The sequence below is a fragment of the Pelophylax lessonae genome (genome assembly GCF_965119305.1).
Source record: "Pelophylax lessonae genome assembly, chromosome: 12".
NCBI classification, from domain to species: Eukaryota; Metazoa; Chordata; class Amphibia; order Anura; family Ranidae; genus Pelophylax; species Pelophylax lessonae.
This window is the reverse complement of record NC_138779.1, coordinates 129,974,161-129,995,565: the sequence shown is the minus strand read 5'-3', so window position 1 is coordinate 129,995,565 and position 21,405 is coordinate 129,974,161. Positions and strand designations below refer to the sequence as shown.

The following is a 21,405-nucleotide window of genomic DNA, read 5'->3' as shown; positions in this document are numbered from 1 at the left end:
TTGCAGAGAGGCATGTTGAGTGTTTTGCAGATCTCACTTTTTGTCACAAAGTTTTGGAAATTGAAAAAAGAGGAAAAAAAATGCATTTTCCTGTTTTTTCTTCATTTTCCAAAAAAAATGAGAGCTGCAAAATACTCACCATGCCTCTCAGCAAATAGATTGGAGTGTCTACTTTGCAAAATGGGGTCATTTGGGGGGGTTTTGTGCCATCTTGGCCTTTTATGGACTTCAAAAGTGTGATAGGTAGTAAGGAGTGAGATCAACAATTTACGCCCTTAGAAAGCCAGAAGGTGCAGATTGGTTTTCCGGGTCCTGTACGCGGCTAGACTGCAAAAAAGTCTTACACATGGGGTATCCTTGTACTCAGGAGAAGCAGCAGAATGTATTTTGGGGTGTCATTTCACATATACCCATGGCATGTGTGAGCAATATATCATTTACTGACAACTTTGTGTAAAAAAAAAAAATATATATATATATATATATATTTCCCGGAACTTGTGGCAAAATATAAAATATTCCATGGACTCACCATGCCTCTCAGCAAATAGCTTGGGGTGTCTACTTTGCAAAATGGGGTCATTTGGGGGGGTTTTGTGCTATTTTGGAATTTTAGGGCCTCCGAAACTGCGACAGGTAGTGCAGAGGTGACATGAACAATTTACGCCATTAGAAAACCTGAGAGTGTTGATTGGTTTTCGCGGTCCTGTACACAGCTAGGCTCCCAAAAAGTCTCACACATGGGGCATCCCCATACTCAGGAGAAGTGGCAGAATGTATTTTGGGGTGTCATTCCACATATACCCATGTCATGTGTGAGAAATTTATCTTTTAGTGACAACGTTGTGTAAAAAAAAAAAATTAAAAAAAAAAATTGTAATTTTCCCGAAACTTGTGGCAAAATATAAAATATTCCATGGACTCACCATGCCTCTCAGCAAACAGCTTGGGGTGTCTACTTTCCAAAATGGGGTCATTTGGGGGGGTTTTGTGGTATCTTGACATTTCAGGGCCTCCAAAACCGTTATAGGTAGTGAGAAAATGCAATGAAAAATGTACGCCCTTTGAAATTCTGATGGTGGTGATTTGTTTTCCGGCTCCCGTACACAGCTACGCTCCCAAAAAGTCTCACATATGTGGTATCCCTGTACTCAGGAGAAGCAGCAGAATATATTTTGGGGTGTAATTACACATATACCCATGGCATGTGTGAGCAATATATCATTTCAATGACAACTTTGTGTAAAAAAAAAAAAAAAAATTATTTTTGTCATTTTTCAAACACCTGTGACAAAAAAATAAAATATTCAATGAGCTCAACATGCCCCTCAGAACATTCCTTAGGATGTCTACTTTCCAAAAAGTGGTAGTTTGGGGGGGTTTTGTACTGCCCCGCCATTTTAGCACTTCATGAAATGAGATAGGCAGTCAGAAATTAAAGCTTCGTAAATTTCAGTATTTACACCATAGTTTGTAGACGCTATAACTTTTGCGCAAACCAATAAAAATACGCTCATTGATTTTTTTTTTGTCAAAGACATGTAGCTAAATATATTTTGGCCAAAAAAAATGACATAAATTGAGTATATTGGATATTTTTTAAAAGACAAAGTTGAAAATGTCATTTTTTTGCAAAATTTTCGCTCTTTTTTTATTAATATCGCAAAAAATAAAAAGCGCAGAGGTGATCAAATACCACCAAAAGAAAGCTCTGTTTGTGGGAAAAAAAGGACGTAAATTTCGTTTAGGTACTGCATTGCATGACCGCGCAATTATCAGTTAAAGTCACGAAGTGCCAAGTTGAAAAAAGGGGTCTGGACCTTTAGCAGCCAAATCCTCCGGGGCTTAAGTGGTTAATGTGAGCCACCAGTGGCGTGCTCCCACCCGCATCCAGCCCATCACCAAATAATACCCCACACTGAATGATAGCCTGGCCACCCCGGGGGGGGGGGACTAAGGGGGGTAGGTGAGGGTATTAGAGCAGGGGGACCCTGTTAGTGAGGGGGACACCATTTGGGAAGTGAGGGGCCTGCGTCCACCCCAATAATTCCCCAGAGAAAGGGGGGGGACACTACTCACCACACCTTGGAACCGAACGGGCACCACTTTGGGCAGTTCACCGCACCATCTTGGAATGGGGGTGCTGCGAGCCAGAGGTATGCAGCAACTCAGGTCCTGCCCAGGGTTGTGACCATGGCTTTGTGTCCTGTTTAACTCTCCGGCCAGCCCCCATCCATTGGGGCTATGTCACGGCCAACCTAGCGCAGAGCTAAAGTTGGGTTGCGCTCGCTGGCAAGACATGGAAGATAGTAAGGATAAAGGATATCCAGTGCGTCGCCCAGTCCAGCTGTTGATTGTAGTTCTCTCAGGAACAGAAAAAAATGAAAGAAAAAATTTCCATCTAAAAAGGAAAAAATGCCAGGACCAGAGATCCCAGCAAGGAGCTAGGTCCTTACTCCTGACTAGGCAGAAAAAAGCTAAAGTCCTATAACAGGAAGTGGGAGTATACCCCCTAGGATTGCCCTATGGGCGTAGTCATTTTTTTTCTACCTAGTGTCCTACTTCTATGGAGAGCAGCATAACCCAAGGGTCAAAGAAGATATGGAGATGTGTCTGTCAATGAACGAAACACAAACAAATGTTTTCATGTTTTCCCTAATATTAATAATGGAGTATTGGGGGCTTGTCCAAGATGACACTGAAAGGGCCGCTTGATTCAGTGCTGCTGCTGACCAGATTCATTAAAAAGTAATTTCCTTTTTGTTGAGAGAAAAACACTCCCCTCTGGGTGGTCTATCTACATTGCAAGGATTTTAACAAGCTTTGTTGCAGATTCCTAACTTTTGTTATTCTGAAAAAATGGCTGTGTGTTTGTCTGCATCCATGTGCACAGTGAATCCAATGGTAGTGTCTTTATATTTATCAGTCAACTGCTGCACTTGCAGGATCCAATGAGGAAAATTGCAGGCTTTGCATCCCTTTAGTTGTGATTTCCCTTTGGGAGTATCTCACCAAAAATGACATTGTTGTTGCAGGGGGTGCTAAAAATCTGATTTGTATACTAATGAAGACTTCTTGCAAAATCAGTGAGCCAATCACACAAGTAGGAATTTACATATCTGGGGGCGTTCTGTGCACCATCTGTTTACAGAATGCCTCCAGGTTGCCATATTGCATTTTACAGAAAAGAACAGTGCTGTAGATTGAAAACGAAAAGGTATTATTAACATGAAATTACAATATGATTTGTGTCGCAATTGTAAATGTTATTTTATTATTTTTTTTATTTGATTATTATTTCCCACAAAAGTGGAGTTACCCTTTAATCTGCCACTTTGAGGTGCATGGAGCTCATCTATAGCCAAATCTTTTCTTTCTCCTCCTGCAGCTGCCAGGGGGATTTGGCAAGGGGCAGAAGATCAGCTCCAACCCACTACACACTCAATCCGACAAGCTCTCAAGACCAGGTGGGAAGCAGTGCCTGCTCTCCTTGCTCTGACATGGCTACTCAGGGAGCAGCCAGACCCTGCCTAACAGCAATCTCTTGACTTCTCTGCCCTGATGCAAGCTATACCGAGCGTCAAAACTCTAACCTCTAAATTAGATCATATACAGACTGAGCCCTAAGGATCTGGACAACTATCGTGAATGCATTACTGAGGTAGAGCAGAGGGTCTCAGCTACAGAGAAGCGCCAGCGTGACCATGTGGCTCACCTCCATACTTTGAAGGCCAAAGCTAAATACCTGGAGGCAAGGGCTTAGGATGCATAAAACCGCAACAAGCCTAAAAACGTCCGTGTCATGGTAGGGGTCAGGTTCAAAGATCAGCAGCAAAGAGGCTCCCACCGACGAGCAGCAAAAGTAAACAAGCAGGTCACACTTGCAGATGAAGTGGGCTCTCTTTCTTTCACCTTTCACTTTTATCTCCTCTTTCTTCTCTTGGCTCTCTCTTCTCTTTAGGATCCTGTAAACGGGGAATGTATTGTTCCACTACTCTGTAACTCAGAAGCTATATGCACCTTTCAGATTGTTACTGTTGGTACTGTAGCATACAGGGGTTTTTCCTTGGCTGTTACTGTGCCTCCCCTGTTTATTTTCCCTTGTGCCATACATATGTTGATGTGTTATACCAGACTGATGTGAGGCTGCACTTCTCCTCATGGTGCATGTTTTTGCTTTTAGGTCTGTGCAATATTTACAAACTTCAATAAAATATTTTAGACCTGGAAGATGTAATAGTGGATTATAAAAAGGTTGCATTGAAACTCACATCTGGGCCCCTCCATACTCATTACACTGCTGGTGTCATCAGAGTCACTGACATCAAATGTCACAAGCTTTTTATTTCTTCTGCCGTTCAGGGCCTCCTCTTCAGACACCTGCATGGGGTTAAGAAGTAAAAGAGTTAGACTGCTCTAAAGACTTTCACAAAAAAGTGAAGTTTGATATATTCTTATACAAGTTCATATAACAGTTTTGTAGTGCTCACTTAAAGCGGGAATACAGCAGGACAATGACCCTAAACATCAAAATAAATCCAACACTGACTGGCTTTAGAAAAAGAAAATGTGCCTTCTGGAGTGCCCTGGTCAGAGCCCAGACCTTAACCCCATAGAGATGCTGTGGAATGACCTCAAGAGAGCAGTTCACATCAGACATCCTATAATGTGTCTGAACTGAAGTGGTTTAGTAAAGAGGAATGGTCAACAAATCCTCCTGAATGTTGTGCAGGTCTGATGCAGTGCTACCAAAAGTGCTTGCTTGAAGTCATTGCTGCCAAAGGAGGTTTAACTAGACAGTAAGGGTTCACTTACTTTTTCCTCCAAAACACTTAAGAAATTACACTTTACTACAATGCAAAGTAATGAGTGTACAGCTTGTATAACAGTGTAAATTTGCTGTCCTCTCAAAATAACAACACACAGCCATTAATGTCTAAACCTCTGGCAACAAAACGGAGTACGCTCCTAAGTAAAAATGTCCAAATTGAGTCCAAAATGTCAATATTTTGTGTGGCCACCATTTTTTCCAGCACTGCCTTAACCCTCTTGGGCATGGAGTTCACCAGAGCTTCACGGGTTGCCACTGGAGTCCTCTTCCACTCCTCCATGACGACATCACGGAGCTGGTGGGTGTTAGAGACCTTGCGCTCCTCCACACATCCGTTTGGGGATGCCCCACAGATGCTCAAAAGGGTTTAGGTATGGAGACATGCTTAACCAGTCCATCACCTTTACCCTCAGCTTCTTTAGCAAGGCAGTGGTCATCTTAGAGGTGTGTTTGGGGTCGTTATCATGTTGGAATACTGCCCTGCGGCCCAGTCTACGAAGGGAGGGGATCATGCTCTGCTTCAGTATGTCACAGCACATGTTGCCATTCATGGTTCCCTCTGTGAACTGTAGTTCCCCAGTGCTGGCAGCACTCATGCAGCCCCAAGCCATGACACTCCCACCACCATGCTTGACTGTAGGCAAGACACACTTGTCTTTGTACTCCTCAACTGGTTGCTGCCACACGCGCTTGACACCATCTGAACCAAATAAGTTTATCTTGGTCTCATCAGACCACAGGACATGGTTCCAGTAATCCATGTCCTTAGTCTGCTTGTCTTCAGTAAACTGTTTGCTGGCTTTCTCGTGCGTCATCTTTAGAAGAGGCTTCCTTCTGGGACGACAGCCATGCAGAACAATTTGATGCAGTGTGCAGTGTATGGTCTGACCACTGACAGGCTGACCCCCCTACCCCTCCAGATGAGCACGTGCACTCAACTGCTTTGGTGGACCATGGCGAGGCTTGTTCTGAAAGGAACCTGTCCGGTAGTCTTGGCCACCGTGCTGCAGCTCAGTTTCAGGGTTTTAGCAATCTTCTTATAGCCTAGACCATCTTTATGTAGAGCAACAATTCTTTTTTCAGATCCTCAGAGAGTTCTTTGCCATGAGGTGCTATGTTGAATTTCCAATGACCAGTATAGGAAAGCGAGAGTGATAACACCAGATTTAACACACCTGCTCCCCATTGACAACTGAGACCTTGTAACACTAATGAGTCAGATGACACCAGGGAGAGAAAATGGCTAATTGGGCCCAATGTGGACATTTTCACTTAGGGAATGTACTCACTTTTGTTGCCAGCGGTTTAGACATTAATGGATGTGTGTTGAGTTATTTTGATGGGACAGCAAATTTACACTGTTATACAAGCTGTACATTCACTACTTTACTATTTTTTTGTTTATATTCTCATCCACTCCTAACCACAACACATTTCTTATTGATATTGCAATGTCTACATATGGGATTGTCTCCCTGAACCTTGTGAAAGGTTATGGGCTTACCCTGACTAGATCATATCTATAATCACTCCCTTCTAGGAGACCACTTCTGTGTCCATGTACAAAGGCTCTTTTATTGAGCCCACTGTGTCTGTCCATATTTTATTTGGTTACACTGGCTGTAGCTGTCTTTATTATTATACAGGTTTTATACATGATTGTCTTAATGACATTTATATATGTTTCTGTGCTTGGTGGCCTGTATCGTTACCTCCCAAGATATGCTGTTTTGACTCTTCACTTTGCCCGGTAGGGCGCTGTTTGTTTTCCTATTTCATGTGCTTTCTCTGCTTATCCTATATTGTAACGGAATTTTCAGTATGTACCTCACTATTCTACTTTGTTTAATCCACACTTATTGTTTTTTTGCAAAGTTTCAGTTAGACAAATTATTCAATCTTCCGCATATTGTTCCAAAGCCGTTTTGCCTATAGGCCAAACTGTAGTTTTGCACTATTACTCTATTGCACAGCAAAGACGTTTTCTTAAAATAATTGTAAAGGCACATTTTTAAAAATGTTTTAATTAAATAAATGGTATTGCAGAGAGCAGTCCATTCAGACCACTTCTGGAGTCCCCCGCCCCTTCTTCTAACCAGTTTCCCCTTAGCAAACTGTGTGCTGAGGGGGCAACTGTGTGGGCACACTCCTGAGAGGGGCTGTGTGCCTCCATAGACACACACAGCCCAGCTCGACTATACCCCCTGCTCCCTCCTCACAGGATTTGAATGACAGCAGCAGGAGCCAACAGCGGCTGCTGAGAGGTAAAAAAACACTTCTCATTTAGGTTAAATTGGTACAATTTGATGATTGTAGATGCATGCACTTTGATCCCAACTGTTGCAAAAGTTATTTGAATGAAATTTTGTGGTTCTTGGAGACTTTTTTTTGCATCAAACAGTCAGCTATTGGGTGGAATTTTCTGGGCCGGCCAGTCCTGTTCAAATTAGGTCATTTAAAATCCGCACCACTTTGGCAATCTTTTTAATCATGCTCATAGGCATTCACAACTTCCTTTCTGAGGGTGTTACAGAGCTCTATTAATCTTGACATGATGACACCAAACCCATCAATAGCAAAAAGAAAGCCAGACTCTAGTAATGTGAGGTTTGTTCCTTTTTCTGCCAGGCCTTACTTGCCACCGATACTTTATTTAGAAGGGAGAGTTTAAAATGTTCCCAGAAGTTGGTAAAAAAAAAAAGAATAATTTTATACTACGGAAAATGATTTTACCTCCTCTAGAAGAGAGTTCTCTAGTTCCTGAAGACACTGTTCCTTCTGCTGCAGCAGAACTTGCCCTTTCTCCATTGTGTCATGGATGTCTTTTAGATTGCGAGCCTCCTGTGGGAAAACAACGTATGCATTAGTAACTATGCTTTTCTGTAAACATACTAACACATAAATAATGAACACTGTGCTACGGATTATTCCAAAGAGAATGAAAAATGACCATGAGTAATTAATGTTATGCATTTTAGAGTGCCCAAAGACATGCAATGCAATGTGGTAACATGTCACTACTATACATAAATACATTGACAATGAACAAGGTGCTTTTTTTAAGGGATGTAACAGAACAATGTTACCAGTGTTAACATGCTGTCCTTTGTAATGATATAGTGTATGTATACCACAGAAATGAATAGACCACAGACTCCACAATGGGCCTTAGTATTAACATAACAATAAAAGACATGCTGCTTGATGTAATAATGTAGACTAATAAATAACATGCTGTTATTGTGGCTTACCTACTCCTCTCTTATTCCTTTAGCTGGCCTCTTCCCTCCTCCTTCCTGTGGTGCCTGAAAACTGGCAGATATGTTTGGGAAGAGGGAGAGGAGACTGGGCCCTGAAAGCCTCCCATAATATAACAGGATGGTTTTTAATAGCCTCGTATCATCTATGTGGGCTTTGCATGATATAAAAAAAAAGAAAATCTAAACCAAAAATGAGGGTTTCCTTATTTATAAACCAACTATCTACAGTATATATAGTATCTCACAAAAGTGAGTACACTCCTCACATTTTTGTAAATATTTTATATCTTTTCATGTGACAACACTGAAGAAATGACACTTTGCTACAATGTAAAGTAGTGAGTGTACGGCTTGTATAACAGTGTAAATTTGCTGTCCCCTCAAAAGAACTCAGCACACAGCCATCAATGTCTAAACTGCTGGCAACAAACGTGAGTACAAAGGTGAGTGAAAATGTCCAAATTGGGCTCAAAGTGTCAATATTTTGTGTGGCCACCATTATTTTCCAGCACTGCCTTAACCCTCTTGGGCTTGGAGTTCACCAGAGCTTCACAGATTACCGGAGTCCTCTTCCACTCCTCCATGACGACATCACTGGTGGATGTTAGAGACCTTGCGCTCCTCCACCTTTCATTTGAGGATGCACCACAGATGTTCAATAGGGTTTAGGTCTGGAGACATGCTTGGCCAGTCCATCAACTTTACCCTCAGCTTCTTTAGTAAGGTAGTGGTCATCTTGGAGGTGTGTGTTGGGGTCATTATCATGTTGGAATACTGCCCTGCGGCCCAGTCTCTGAAGGGAGGGGATCATGCTCTGCTTCAGTATGTCACAGTACATGTTGGCATTCATGGTTCCCTCTGTGAACTGTAACTCCCCAGTGCCGGCAGCACTCATGCAGCCCCAGACTATGACACTCCCACCACCATGCTTGACTGTAGGCAAGACACACTTGTCTTTGTACTCCTAAACTGGTTGCTGCCACACACGCTTGACACCATCTGAACCAAATAAGTTTATCTTGGTCTCATCAGACCACAGGACATGGTTCCAGTAATCCATGTCCTTAATCTGCTTGTCTTCAGCAAACTGTTTGCAGGCTTTCTTGTGCATCATCTTTAGAAGAGACTTCCTTCTGGGATGACAGTCATACAGACCAATTTGATGCAGTGTGCAGCGTATGGTCTGAGCACTGACAGGCTGACCCCCCACTCCTTCAACCTCTGCAGCAATGCTGGCAGCACTCATATGTCTATTTCCCAAAGACAACCTCTGGATATGACGCTGAGCACGGGCACTCAACTTCTTTGGTCGACCATGGTAAGGACTGTTCTGAGTGGAACCTGTCCTGTTAAACCCTATGGTGCAGCGGCATTTCAGGGTCTTGGCAATCTTCTTACAGCCTAGGCCATCATTATGTAGAGCAACAATTCTTTTTTTCAGATCCTCAGAGAGTTCTTTGCCATGAGGTGCCATGTTGAACTTCCAGTGACCAGTATGAGAGAGAGAGAGAGAGAGAGAGAGTGAGAACACCAAATATAACACACCTGCTCCCCATTCACACTTGAGACTTTGTAGTACTAATGAGTCACATGATACCGGGGAGGGAAAATGCCAGATTGGGCCAAATTTGGACATTTTCACTTAGGGGTGTACTCACTTTTGTTGCTAGCGGTTTACACAATAATGGCTGTGTGTTGAATTATTTTGAGGGGACAGCAAATGTACACTGTTATACAAGCTGTACACTTACTACTTTACATTGTAGCAAAGTGTAATTTCTTTAGTATTGTCACTTGAAAAGATATAATAAAATATTTACAAAAATATGAGGGGTGTACTCACTTTTGTGAGATACTGTATGTATGCAGATACGGGAGGAGATAAAACGATACTCCATTGAAAAACACTGTCAGGTGATGTGAAGGAAGTGGGCTGTTCAGTCAGTTATGATCTGCAATGAAGGGACAATGACAGCTTCTCATTGTTGAAGAACGATTGAAGGTAACTTCATTGTAGAGGTATTGCAGCTATCCCAAAATGCAGAGTAAACAACAAGCTGCTAAGATACAGGTTTAAACTTTGAGATCCTGGGAATCATTTAAGCTTGTAGTAAAATGTCCATTGTTTGTCTCACCAAGCTACTCTTATGAGGAGTGAATTTGTCATTAAAAAGGAAACTATAATGGTTTTGAGTCAATTATATTGCAGTTTTTATTTTATTTTTTAAAATGTGGTATATACAGCACTGTGCAAAAGTTTTAGGTAGGTGTGAAAAAATGCTGTAAATTAAGAATGCTTTCAGAAATAAAAGTGTTATTAGTTTATTTTTATCAATTAGCAAAATGGAAAGTAAATGAACAGAAGAGAAATCTAAATCAAATCAATATTTGAAGTGACCACCCTTTGTCTTCAAACAGCATCAATGCTTCTAGGTATACTTGCACACAGTTTTTGAAGGAACTCAGCAGGTAAGGTATTCCAAACATCTTGAATAACCAACCACAGATCTTCTGTGGATGTAAGCGCCCTCAAATTTTTCTGTCTCTTCATGTAATCCCAGAAAGACTTGATGATGTTGAGATCAAAGCTCCTTGGGGGTCAAACCATCACTTCAAGGACTCCTTGTTCTTCTTTACCTTGAAGATATTTCTTAATGACAATGGCTGTATGTTTAGAGTCATTATTCTGCTGCAGGATACATTTGAGGCCAATCACACACCTCCCTGATGATGATACAGCATGATGGATATGTATCTGCCTGTATTTCCAAGCATTGAGGACACCACTGATGCTGACCAAATCTCCAACTCCATTTGCAGAAATGCAGCCCCAAACTTAGAAGGAACCTCCCCCCATGCTTCCCTGTTTCCTGCAGACACTCATTATTGTACTAATCTCAAGCCTGCCTCTTGCTACAGCTAAATACTTCAAATTTGCACTCATCAGTCCAGACCACCTGCTGCCATTTTTATGAACCCCAGTTCCTTTGTTTTAATGCATAGTTGAGTTGCTTAGCCTTATTTTTACATTGGAGATATGGCTTTTTTGCAGCCATTTTTCCATGAAGACTACTTCTGGCTAGACTTCTCCGGACAGTAGATGTGTGTACCTGGGTCCCACTGGATTCCACCAGTTCTGTGCTGATAGTACTGCTGGATATCTTCTTAAAGGAGTTGTAAAGGCAGAAGGTTTTTTTTATCTAAGATAAAATGCCTTCTGTGTGTAGCAGCCACCCCAGCACCCCCTGATACTTACCTGAACGAGTCCCTTGGCCATCCGGGACTCTCTCTTCTGATTGGCTAAGACACAGCAGCAAAGTCATTGGCGCCCACTGCTGTAAATCAAATTCAGTTATCCAATTAGGAGAGAGAGGGAGCAGGGCTGAATGGCAGCTCTGTGTCTGAATGGACACATGGAGCTGCAGCTCGGCTTGGGTGCCCCCATAGCAAGCTGCTTGCTGTGGGGACACACGACAGGAGGGAGGGGCAAGGAGCAGCAAAGAGGTACCAGAGAAGAGGAGGCTTTCAGGCTGCCCGTGCAAAAGCACTAAACAAATAAGGCAACATGTTAAAATAAAAAAAAATAAAAAAAAAACATGAGACTTTACAATCCCTTTAGGTCAAAGGAAAGTAAGCTTGATGTGTCTTTCATCTGCTGTATTAAGTTTCCTTGTCCGACCACTGCATCTACTGTCCTCAACATTGCCCGGTCAATGGTGTCCTCATTGCTGAGAAATACTGGCAGATAATTATCCACCATGCCATATCATCAGGGAGGCATGTGATTGGCCCAAAATTTAGTCTGCAGCAGGACAACAACCCAAAACATACAGTCAATGTCATTAAGATCAATCTTCAGTGTAAAGAAGAACAAGGAGTCCTGAAAGTTATTGTGTGGCCTTGACAGAGCCCTGATCTCAACATTGAGTCTGTCTGGGATAACATGAAGAGACAGAAGAATTTGAGACAGCCTACATCCACAAAAGATATGTGGTTAGTTGTCCAAGATATATGGAACAACCTAACTAGAAGAACTAAAGCTGGTTTGAAGCCAAAGGGTAGTCACACAACATATTAGTTTGATTTCTAATTGTTTTTTGTTTGTTACTTTGCATTTTGTAAATGGATAAAAACATGAACAAATAAATTATATATTTTTGAAAGCATTCTTACTTTACAGCATTTCTATACAAGTAGTACATAACCATCACTTTCAGAGAACTATGGGTTAGCTAAAGAGGCAGCACATCAGTCGAAAGGTTTACATATGACTGGCCTGACTAACTAATATGAGACTGTCTACTGAGGCAAGAGATACTTATAAGACTGCCCCCATGAGGAATCACTGTGTAGGCACGGACATCAGGAAGAAAACCCAGGCCAGACAGAGGTAGACATTTTGGTTTGCCTTGGGTACAAAACCTGGAAAGCATGCTGTTGAGTTGGGGGGAAGGATGCATGCATAAAGGCATAGTTCACCTTTACCAAAAAACTGGCAATGCAGATAAGATGCATCTGTAGAGAAAAACAAACTATGCAGCTATGAACAAGGTAGAAGATTGTCCTTGCTATAGGTGTGGTCCATTTACATAGCTCATGAAGCTTGACTGAAAAACTCCCAGAGATTGCATGTCCCTGCCCTGCTTTGTTGCTAGGATGCTGCATGCCCAGCTGTTACTGTTCACCCCAACATCACAGAAGCAAGCTCTTTCTCTGATTCAAACCCCCTCACTTGTGCTTTTTCTCCCCTGATGAAGTAGCTCTGAGCTCAGCATTTGAGAACTTGCTCCTGTGATGGTGGATTTGAAAAGTAACAGCTGGGCATGTCTTAGCAATGTCCTAGCTACAAGGCAGGACAGGGAGATGGAACCTCTGGGACTTTTTCAATCAGGCTTCATGAGGTACATAAATGGCCTACACATTTAGCAAGGGCATTATTCAAGTTTGGGGAAAGCTGCACAATTAGACTTTTTGCTACTGACACCCATTACCTGCATAAGCAGTTTTTTTTGGCAAAGGTGACTAATAGTATGCAGGGATTGCCAACTTTATCTTATAACTATCAATAACCCCCAATCATATTGCAGCTGTGGAGATGCATCTGGAGTTGTGGGACCTGTCTCACCCACAGCACAACAGCTGGATCCACAAAAAGCCGGTTTGGACCGACATAATGAAGCAGTTCACAGAAAATTAGGATGGACTGCCTTGCAGGCAGAAGGAGGATAAGGATCTCTGCATGATTCCAATAGATATATATACTGTAAAATATACATAACTTAATTATGCCAGAGAAAGCACTCTAGATGCGTTGGAAATCACTGCGTGACCCCATCACACTTGACCTCACTGTAGAGGACAAAGTTGCTTGCAGTGGAGCCCCAGTGACACATAAGTCACACGCTTACAGTTTGCAGTTGGCAGGGACAAACTTTTTCTTACCAGCAATTCCATATTTCCTTCATGCCTGCCCCCACCTGCACACTCCTATCCTATGGATGGCTCCCAATCCACACAGGTTTATTCACAATGGGCTCTTTAACAGTTGGCATGCTGTTGATGTCTATTTAGGGGTATTCTTTTTATTTTTATTTAACACGCATAACTTTTAACATGAAAAAGGTAATGCTGGGTAGCATACACAAATGTATTTCTTCCAGACTAGCAAGTGGGCAGAAGATGATGAGGCTTGTCAATGACAACTGTGGTCATAATTAGGAGGCTATAACACTGACAGTCCTGAAGCTTTCTCACACTTGAGATCTGTTTAAAGCTGGTGTGTACAAGATGTCCGAAGGACACACTTATGCAATTCAACCACTGAAGATCTTTATTCAAATGGATAAAAGTATAGACAGGCGCACAAATGTGCTAATTTACACAATCAGCAAAACCTCAATCACCACTGATATTACAGAAGGATCAGTCTATCACCCAGGTAAATCCAACCCTGCAAACTAACACCCCTTGAGAATTCCAATTACATCTGCAACTTTAAAAGCAGAGCTTCACCCAAAAGGGAAGTTCAGCTTTAAGTCCTTCTCCCGCCTTTGGCAGGGGAGTACAGGTGCCTAGTTTTGACAAGTACTAGCTCCCACTCCTACTCAGATTGTCTAGGCGGTAAGTATATGCATTTTCCCTTTACAGGGTATTTAGTATAGGAGTTAGAAGATGGTGGATGGGAGCTGTTTTAAGCTTAGTTAGTTCTAGCCTAGACATCTACTTAGACCAGACCTAAACTACTAAAAAGGTATAGTGAAAATTGAAGTCTATTTCTACTTTTGCAGCACTTTGTGCTTGTTTCATGTTCCCAATCACATAGCAAAGCTTTAACTTAAAATATTTAAAACATCCTACTTACCTTATGAAATGGTCCTTTCTGAAAACTTCAGGACTAAAAAGTCCTACTTAGCTTCCCTTTTCCCTTTTCTTACAAAGGGATAACGATATAGAAGCCTGACTTCTACTGTATGTTATGAGGGGAACCTGAGTGTGTCCCCAGTCTGTGTGGGGACAGACTCCCTGTGAAGTTGTTCAGAGTAGCTTGCAGTCTGCCCAAGGGTCTGCGCCAAAAAACATCCAAAAAAAATTATTTTTAGTTATTTGTAGGTATGCTGTGTGAATGGGAACACCTGACAAACAGAGTGGTGTTTTCTCAAATTTGACTGAAAAAATGGAAATACATTTTAAGACATAAAACTATTCCTAAAACTTGCTATTTTAACTTATATTATTTAGGATTGCTATAACAGTATGTCCTATATTTAGTCCAATACTGAAAATCATTACAGGTTTGCCTTTCTATTAATACATTTGTGTATCAGACCCCTTTCTCACAAGGCAGACTCCGCTAGCTCAGCAGGGATCACTCCGTTGATCCCCACTGAGCAGGCGGATGACAGGTCTGTGGCTTCTTACTGTGTGAAGATGGACCTGTCAGAGTCCCGCTCTTCTCTATGGGGAGATCGGGTGAAAACAGACAGCATCCCATACGATCTGACCCGCTGGACGAATGTCGAACGTTTTAAGTGGATCTTGTCGGATCGGATGACAGACGGTTGTCAGCAGACACATCTCCGCTGACATCTGCCTCTCCATAGAGTAGAATGGGTGGCCCGATCAGGTCTGCCTAAAAAGCAGACATGCGGACCTGATCTGTCTGATAGATGGTAGGTGTTGCATACGCTGGCTTCCAGGGTTTGCCTGTCAAACTCACTCATTCAAGTTAATGGGCTATGCAACTGTGAGCCAAGCACTTGGCTTGTTGTTGCCTTGCATTAGTCCCACCTAATATTGCTGATAAAAAGCAGGCATTCAGGAAGTGGCAGGATTGCCCCTGAACGCTTGACAGTGGCTGCTTAGTCGCACTCTAAAAAGCGTTACACAACCGAATGGCTTTCAGAGAAACAGAAAATGTGAACCTAGCCTAAGTGACTCGTTGGGATTTTTTGTGGTCCTGAAGTATTATTATTATTATACAGGATTTATATAGCGCCAACAGTTTGCGCAGTGCTTTACAATATGAGGGAAGACAATACAGTTACAATACAATTCAATACAGGACGGTTTCGAGAGCCCTGAATGGAGATTGCTAAGCAGGTTTAATAAAGTTTTACAAACATATGAAGGTGGTGCTTGGACATAAATGCCTTTCGTTTGTAGCAAAAATGTTAGCAGATTGTCAGCTTTGCAGCAGACCAGCAAAACTGAGAAATATCCAGCTACACCAAACTTAGAATGAGCACACTAAAGATAGCAATACACTGTAAAAATACAGCCAAAGTTGTGATTGTGTGTGGCAGTTATATTCCTCAATCGATGGGTGCAGAGAATGAGCTGCAGCCACTGATTGGTGTATACTAACAGCAACAAGTGCTGTTGTCAGAATACAATGTCCTGGCAGGTGAGATTTCTCTATCCACCTTGTTTGTGTGGAAGGAGCAACTATTCCAATTTTTTTTTTACTTTCAATATTTTTATTGTCATTTATAAAAGACAGAAAAAAAGCAACAGCACATTATTGCTCATATATCAAAAGTGCAGAAACAATAAAAAAGAAGGAATATGCACATATCAACTCATATATCATAAACTGGCAGGGTACGATAAGAGCGGTTATGGGGGCAGGATACATCAACTAGATCAGAACCTTTATTCAACCCTCCCCTTATTAGCAAAGTAACCATCACAGTAACTGCTCCACATAGAAAGTCTGGCGTGTTGTACACTGAAATGCTGTCAAGAACCCTGCTGGCCAAAAAGACCAAAGAAAAAAGATGGAATATAGAAAAGCGAAAGCAAGGAAAAGTAAAGGGAGAAGAGAACATATCTGGACTGACCACAGTAGGAACACTCGCCCCTCAAAGCAAGAAGTATCCATTAAGTTTCAAATGAAATGTGCATATATGGTCCGTCTTTTTTTAATCAGCCTGCTGGCTGAACAAAAAAAATAAATAAACAGTGTATGGCCAGCTTTAGAAAGACAACTTTGTAATCATTTAAAGCAAACCCATCTACGCCTATGCAAGGCAAAGCATCAATTTAAGGCTCCCCCTGCTCAGTGGTATGAACCTACTTTTCCTTTGCACTCCCCACCTCTCTGTTCAGCTGCCAGGAGAGAAGAAATGCAGATTCTCTACATTGTGCTAGATTATTCCATGAAGCCTCTTTCCCCATTGCTGTAGCAGTTGCAGGTACTCCTACATCATTAAGTACAATGCTGTACCTATAGCCCTGCATTGAATGTGAGGATGCTGAAGGGCAGTTCACAAGCTAGATTTCAGGAGAGTAGAGAGCACAACTGTCAAATGGGGATCAGGTAAGTAAAACTGCCTTTTCCAGTTCCCAAGACACATGCGAGGTGGTATTAAAAAGTTTAGAGACTAGTTTCGTAACATGCCAACAGATGGCAGCACAAGGCTGAACGCACAGTCACAGGGAGCACCGACCTTCATAAGTTATTGTGCCAAAAGACATAGTCCTGTGTGTACATCGGGGGCTGTGCAACTTGTGCTATTCCGACCACGTGCATTACCACGTCTGATATTTCATCATGGACAGCAAATTAGAACAAAAAGAAAATGTGAAATTCTGCATGAAACTGGGTAATTCTGCCACAGAGACGTTTGACATGATTATGCAAGTTTACAACGATGCAATGAGTCATTCGAGGTGTTTTGAGTGGTGCGCGCAATTGTTCTCCGACGATCATCATGTACAAGTTGCCAAATGGTTTCAACATTTTTGGGGGTTGAGCTCGTTGAAGGTCTTCCTGATCTTATGTCATCTTCCAGTGATGTTCTTCCACACTTGAAGGGCACGTGCCATTTAAAGCACCTTGAACAACTCATTGCAGCATCACCGTTGTTGTCATCATTGCTGTCCATGATGACATAGTAGACATGGTAACACATGTGATCAGAATAGCACCAGTTGTACAGCTCCCGATGTACACAGGACAATTTTGTTTGGCACACTGACTTATGAAGGTCGGTGCTCCCTGTGACTGTGCATGCATGTATTCTCTGGAGATAGGCTTAAACCCTTTGCTGCTGAGGAGGGGGTAAACTGCATGGACAAAACGCAGAATGTTTTTAAAACACACGTCTTTTAGAAATAGCCTTGTGAAGTTAATTTATACATTTCTTGAATACATACATTAGTAAATACTGGCCTCATTACAGATGAGCTATCTGGATAAGCTATTTAGTAAAATAATACTAACATGACTTTATAGTATTGGAAGAAAAAAGTGTAATTTATGATTGCAATAACATGTATGTGCCTTCCAGTTGCCTGATTAAAGCCTGGTACACACTATGAAGTTTTTATTATTCAACCCAGTGGTTAAACGAAAAAAGAAAAAGAAAAAGAAGTCTGCTCCGGTCGGAGTCACTGTACTAACTATTCAAAGTTAGTACAGCGATCTCCCCTGCTGAGCTGTTGTGTTCCGACAGGAGGATGACCCCCTGCCAGAACACTTTGTTTAGCCCTCTCTGCCATTGGCTGAGAGCGCTGATCAGAAGCCAGGCTGGTTTTCCAGCATTCTGGACTGGCTGGCATACACACCGACCGAATGTTGGCCATTTTTTTTAACTGGCTGATGTTGCCTGGCATTCAGCCCATGTGCACAGACTTAACTCTGTGTAAAGAATAAAGAAGATTACCAGGTCAAATAAAGACTCTCTATCTATTCATTAGAATGCATGTGCACTCACTCTGGAGACTCTCATAAATTTACAGGAGTTAGGACTGCAGGTAATACAGGGTGTCGTGAAGTGGTGCTGCAGCTTACACATACGTTTGCAAATGTGTGCTAACTAAACCCCTGTTTTTAACGCATACTGTTAGACAGGTTAATTTGGTTGGTAAGAAAACTGGTTGGTGAGTTGAACTGGGAATTTTTCTGGTTTTGTCTCAAATAAAGACAGCTACAGCTAGTACTTCTGCTTGAATAAGTGAATATAAGGTCCTTAAGCACGTACTGTAGATAAAGATGGCTTTGTGTATGGTGTGTACACACTGAAGATGAACAGACAACAGAAAACACATATACTGGGAATTAGAATGACAGTAAATTTTAGCTAGATTAGTTTGACTTAACCTGTGCTGTACAGGTATATTTACAGTATTCTGTCCAAAAGATACTGATTAGCGTGACTCATTACTGACAATTAGTGAAAATGCAGCAATCATTCCTAGCAACCAATTTTTTCATTTTCTAAACTGCAACTTGGGATGGCAAAACCAACACCACCATTACTTCCCTCTGCACTAGATTTCATAAATCAGTCAGAACGTCCATATGAATAATAAGTGTACATATTTACAAATTACCTCCTCTAAATTCTTTCTGATGCCTTCTAGTTGGTGAGCTTGCTCTGGATCTGGACTCTCATGCACGTTGTGACGCCACTGTTGTTTAGCAGCCTTAAGCAAAGTCTGCCGTCGAGACATAGAATGGGTTTGGAGTCGTAAAATATCTTTAGCTTTATCTATAGATGCTCCTTGGGAGGAGATGTAATAACGCAAGCTATTAATAAGAAAAAAAATGACACAAATATTAGGCAAATATAACAACCCAAACTAAAATGGATTAAGGAGCATAAAGATGGAAGTCTAAGTGTCACCCCCAAAGCAAGCAGCTTGCTATGGGGGTACCCAAGCCCAGCAGCTGCTCTGTGTGTCTATTTACACATGGAGCCGCGGCTTGGCCCTGCCTCCGGATTGGCTCATTTGCTGTGCCATTGGCTCCCGCTGCTGCCAATAACCAGAGGTGCGAGTCCCTGGAGAGGCAAGTCTCTTGTGGACATTGCTGGATCGAGAGGGCTCAGGTAAGTAATGAGGGGGCTGCTTCACACAGAAGGTTTTTTACCTTCATGCATGTAAAAAAACTTGTGTGTGAACTTGTTATACCACCTTGTCTGGCTTGTCCTACATTTTGTTGTTGGTGGAAGGCCTTCATTAGCCCTTGTATAAGATGGAGTAACTTTTGTCTTTTCTTCTCGTGTACTTTGTACTTATAGTTTTATAATTTTATGTACCTTTCCATACTGTTGTATATATATGACCTTGTTTCATGCCAATATTTTAATAAATGAACAGTTTGATTTGTTAAAAAACCTTATGCCTTAAAAACTACTTTATTTCAACAGCTGAAGTTACAAGCTGATTGGCTACCATGTACAGCTGCAACAGATTTTGCACTCCCCAGTTTTAGTAAATCAGCCCCATAGGCTAACATGTAGGAGAGATAACAGGCATAGAAAAAAAAGCCCAAATGCCAGTGTGTACGAAGCCTTAATGGCATGATATGGAAAAGGCCTAAATGGTGTATTAAGAAAAAGATTCCCCCACATGCTCCTCTCAGATGTTCCCCAAACCATTTCTGACTATATATGGAAGCAGAAGAAGGTAGATATTTTGCTTGCTTTGTACAGGCAGAAGTGTTAAAAACATGGCTTTGGGTAACAAGGAACTTCATGCTCATAATTTTGTTGTGTTGGCTATACCCAATGTAGTGCAGCAACAGAAAAAGGAAAATACAGCGCAGGACACTGCAGGCTTTACACCAGAAAAGTGTGCAGACTGTTGTGTGAAGTAAGACTGCAGTGTCCACTGCAGAGTAGAAAGCAGTACCTGCTCTCCACTATAACTAGACCCCTTATCTTTATGATATCTCAGATATGATTTTTTTTTTTCTTTTGTGTACCCTCCTTAGGTCTTTACTTAACCCGTAAAAAGGTTGTTTCCAAAATTGTGTTCAGCATATGAAATTGCTGACTCACCATATATTGTTTTTAACCACTTCCCGCCCGCCCTATAGGCGACTGAAAGTGGTTGCATTATCCTGACCGGACGTCATATGACGGCGGCAGGATAATGCGCTCTGCGCGCCCCCGGTCACTCTGACACACGGCATCTCCGATCTCGGTAAAGAGCCTAATGATGTAGGCTCTTTACCATGTGACCAGCTGTGTCCAATCACAGCTGGTAACATAGTACACAGGAAGAGCCGTTGATCGGCTTTCCTCAGTACGTGCCTGACAGGCACGAGTAAAAGAGAGCCGATCTGCGGCTCTCCTGACAGGGGGGGTCTGCACTGGTAATCATAGCATTGATTACCAGTGCAGATCATTGGGGGGGGGGGGGGTGCCACTAGAATGCCCACCCATGACCCCAGGGATGCCCACCAATGACCCCAGGGATGCCCACCATGGTCACCAGAGAGGGCAATCATGGCTCAGGGAGCCCACCAGTGCCCTCCCTATCAGTGCTGCCCACCAGTACCCATCATTGCCATCCATCATTGCCCCCCACCAGTGCCCATTAGTGCCCATCAGTGACGATCAGTGCCGCCTATCAGTGCCCATCAGTGCCATCTATCAGTGCCGCCTATCAGTGCCCAGCAGTGCCGCCTATCAGTGCCCATCAATGCTGAATATCAGTGCTACCTATCAGTGCCCATCAGTGCTGCCTATCAGTGCCGCATATTCGTGCCACCCCATCAGTGCCTCCTCATCAGTGCCTGTCAGTGTGGCCTCATCAGTGCTCATCAGTGCAGGAAAAAACGTATCTATTTACAAAATTTGATAACATTTTTTTCAAACGTTGCGGTATTTTTTTATTTGTTTAGCAAAAAAGAAAAAACCTTGCGGTGATCAAATACCACCAAAAGAAAGCTCTATTTGTGGGGGAAAAAAATGACATAAATTTGGTTTAGGTACAGTGTTGCATGACCGCGCAATTGTCATTCAAAATGCAACAGCGCTAAAAGCTGAAAATTAGCCTGGGCAGGAAGGGGGTGAAAGTGCC

General features: G+C 42.2%; 1 protein-coding gene across 3 annotated transcripts in view; it reads right to left on the bottom strand.

The window, feature by feature from the left end:
* CEP164 (centrosomal protein 164) overlaps positions 1 to 21,405 on the bottom strand; it is a 191,117-nt gene that overhangs the window by 60,134 nt on the left and 109,578 nt on the right. For all 3 annotated transcript variants that reach the window (XM_082273782.1, XM_082273783.1, XM_082273784.1), the window contains 3 exons: positions 18,928 to 19,123; positions 7,565 to 7,672; positions 4,272 to 4,380 (listed from right to left, as the gene is read on the bottom strand). In XM_082273782.1, the coding sequence (XP_082129908.1) occupies positions 4,272 to 4,380; positions 7,565 to 7,672; positions 18,928 to 19,123 (413 nt within the window). The remainder of the gene's footprint in view (positions 1 to 4,271; positions 4,381 to 7,564; positions 7,673 to 18,927; positions 19,124 to 21,405) is intronic.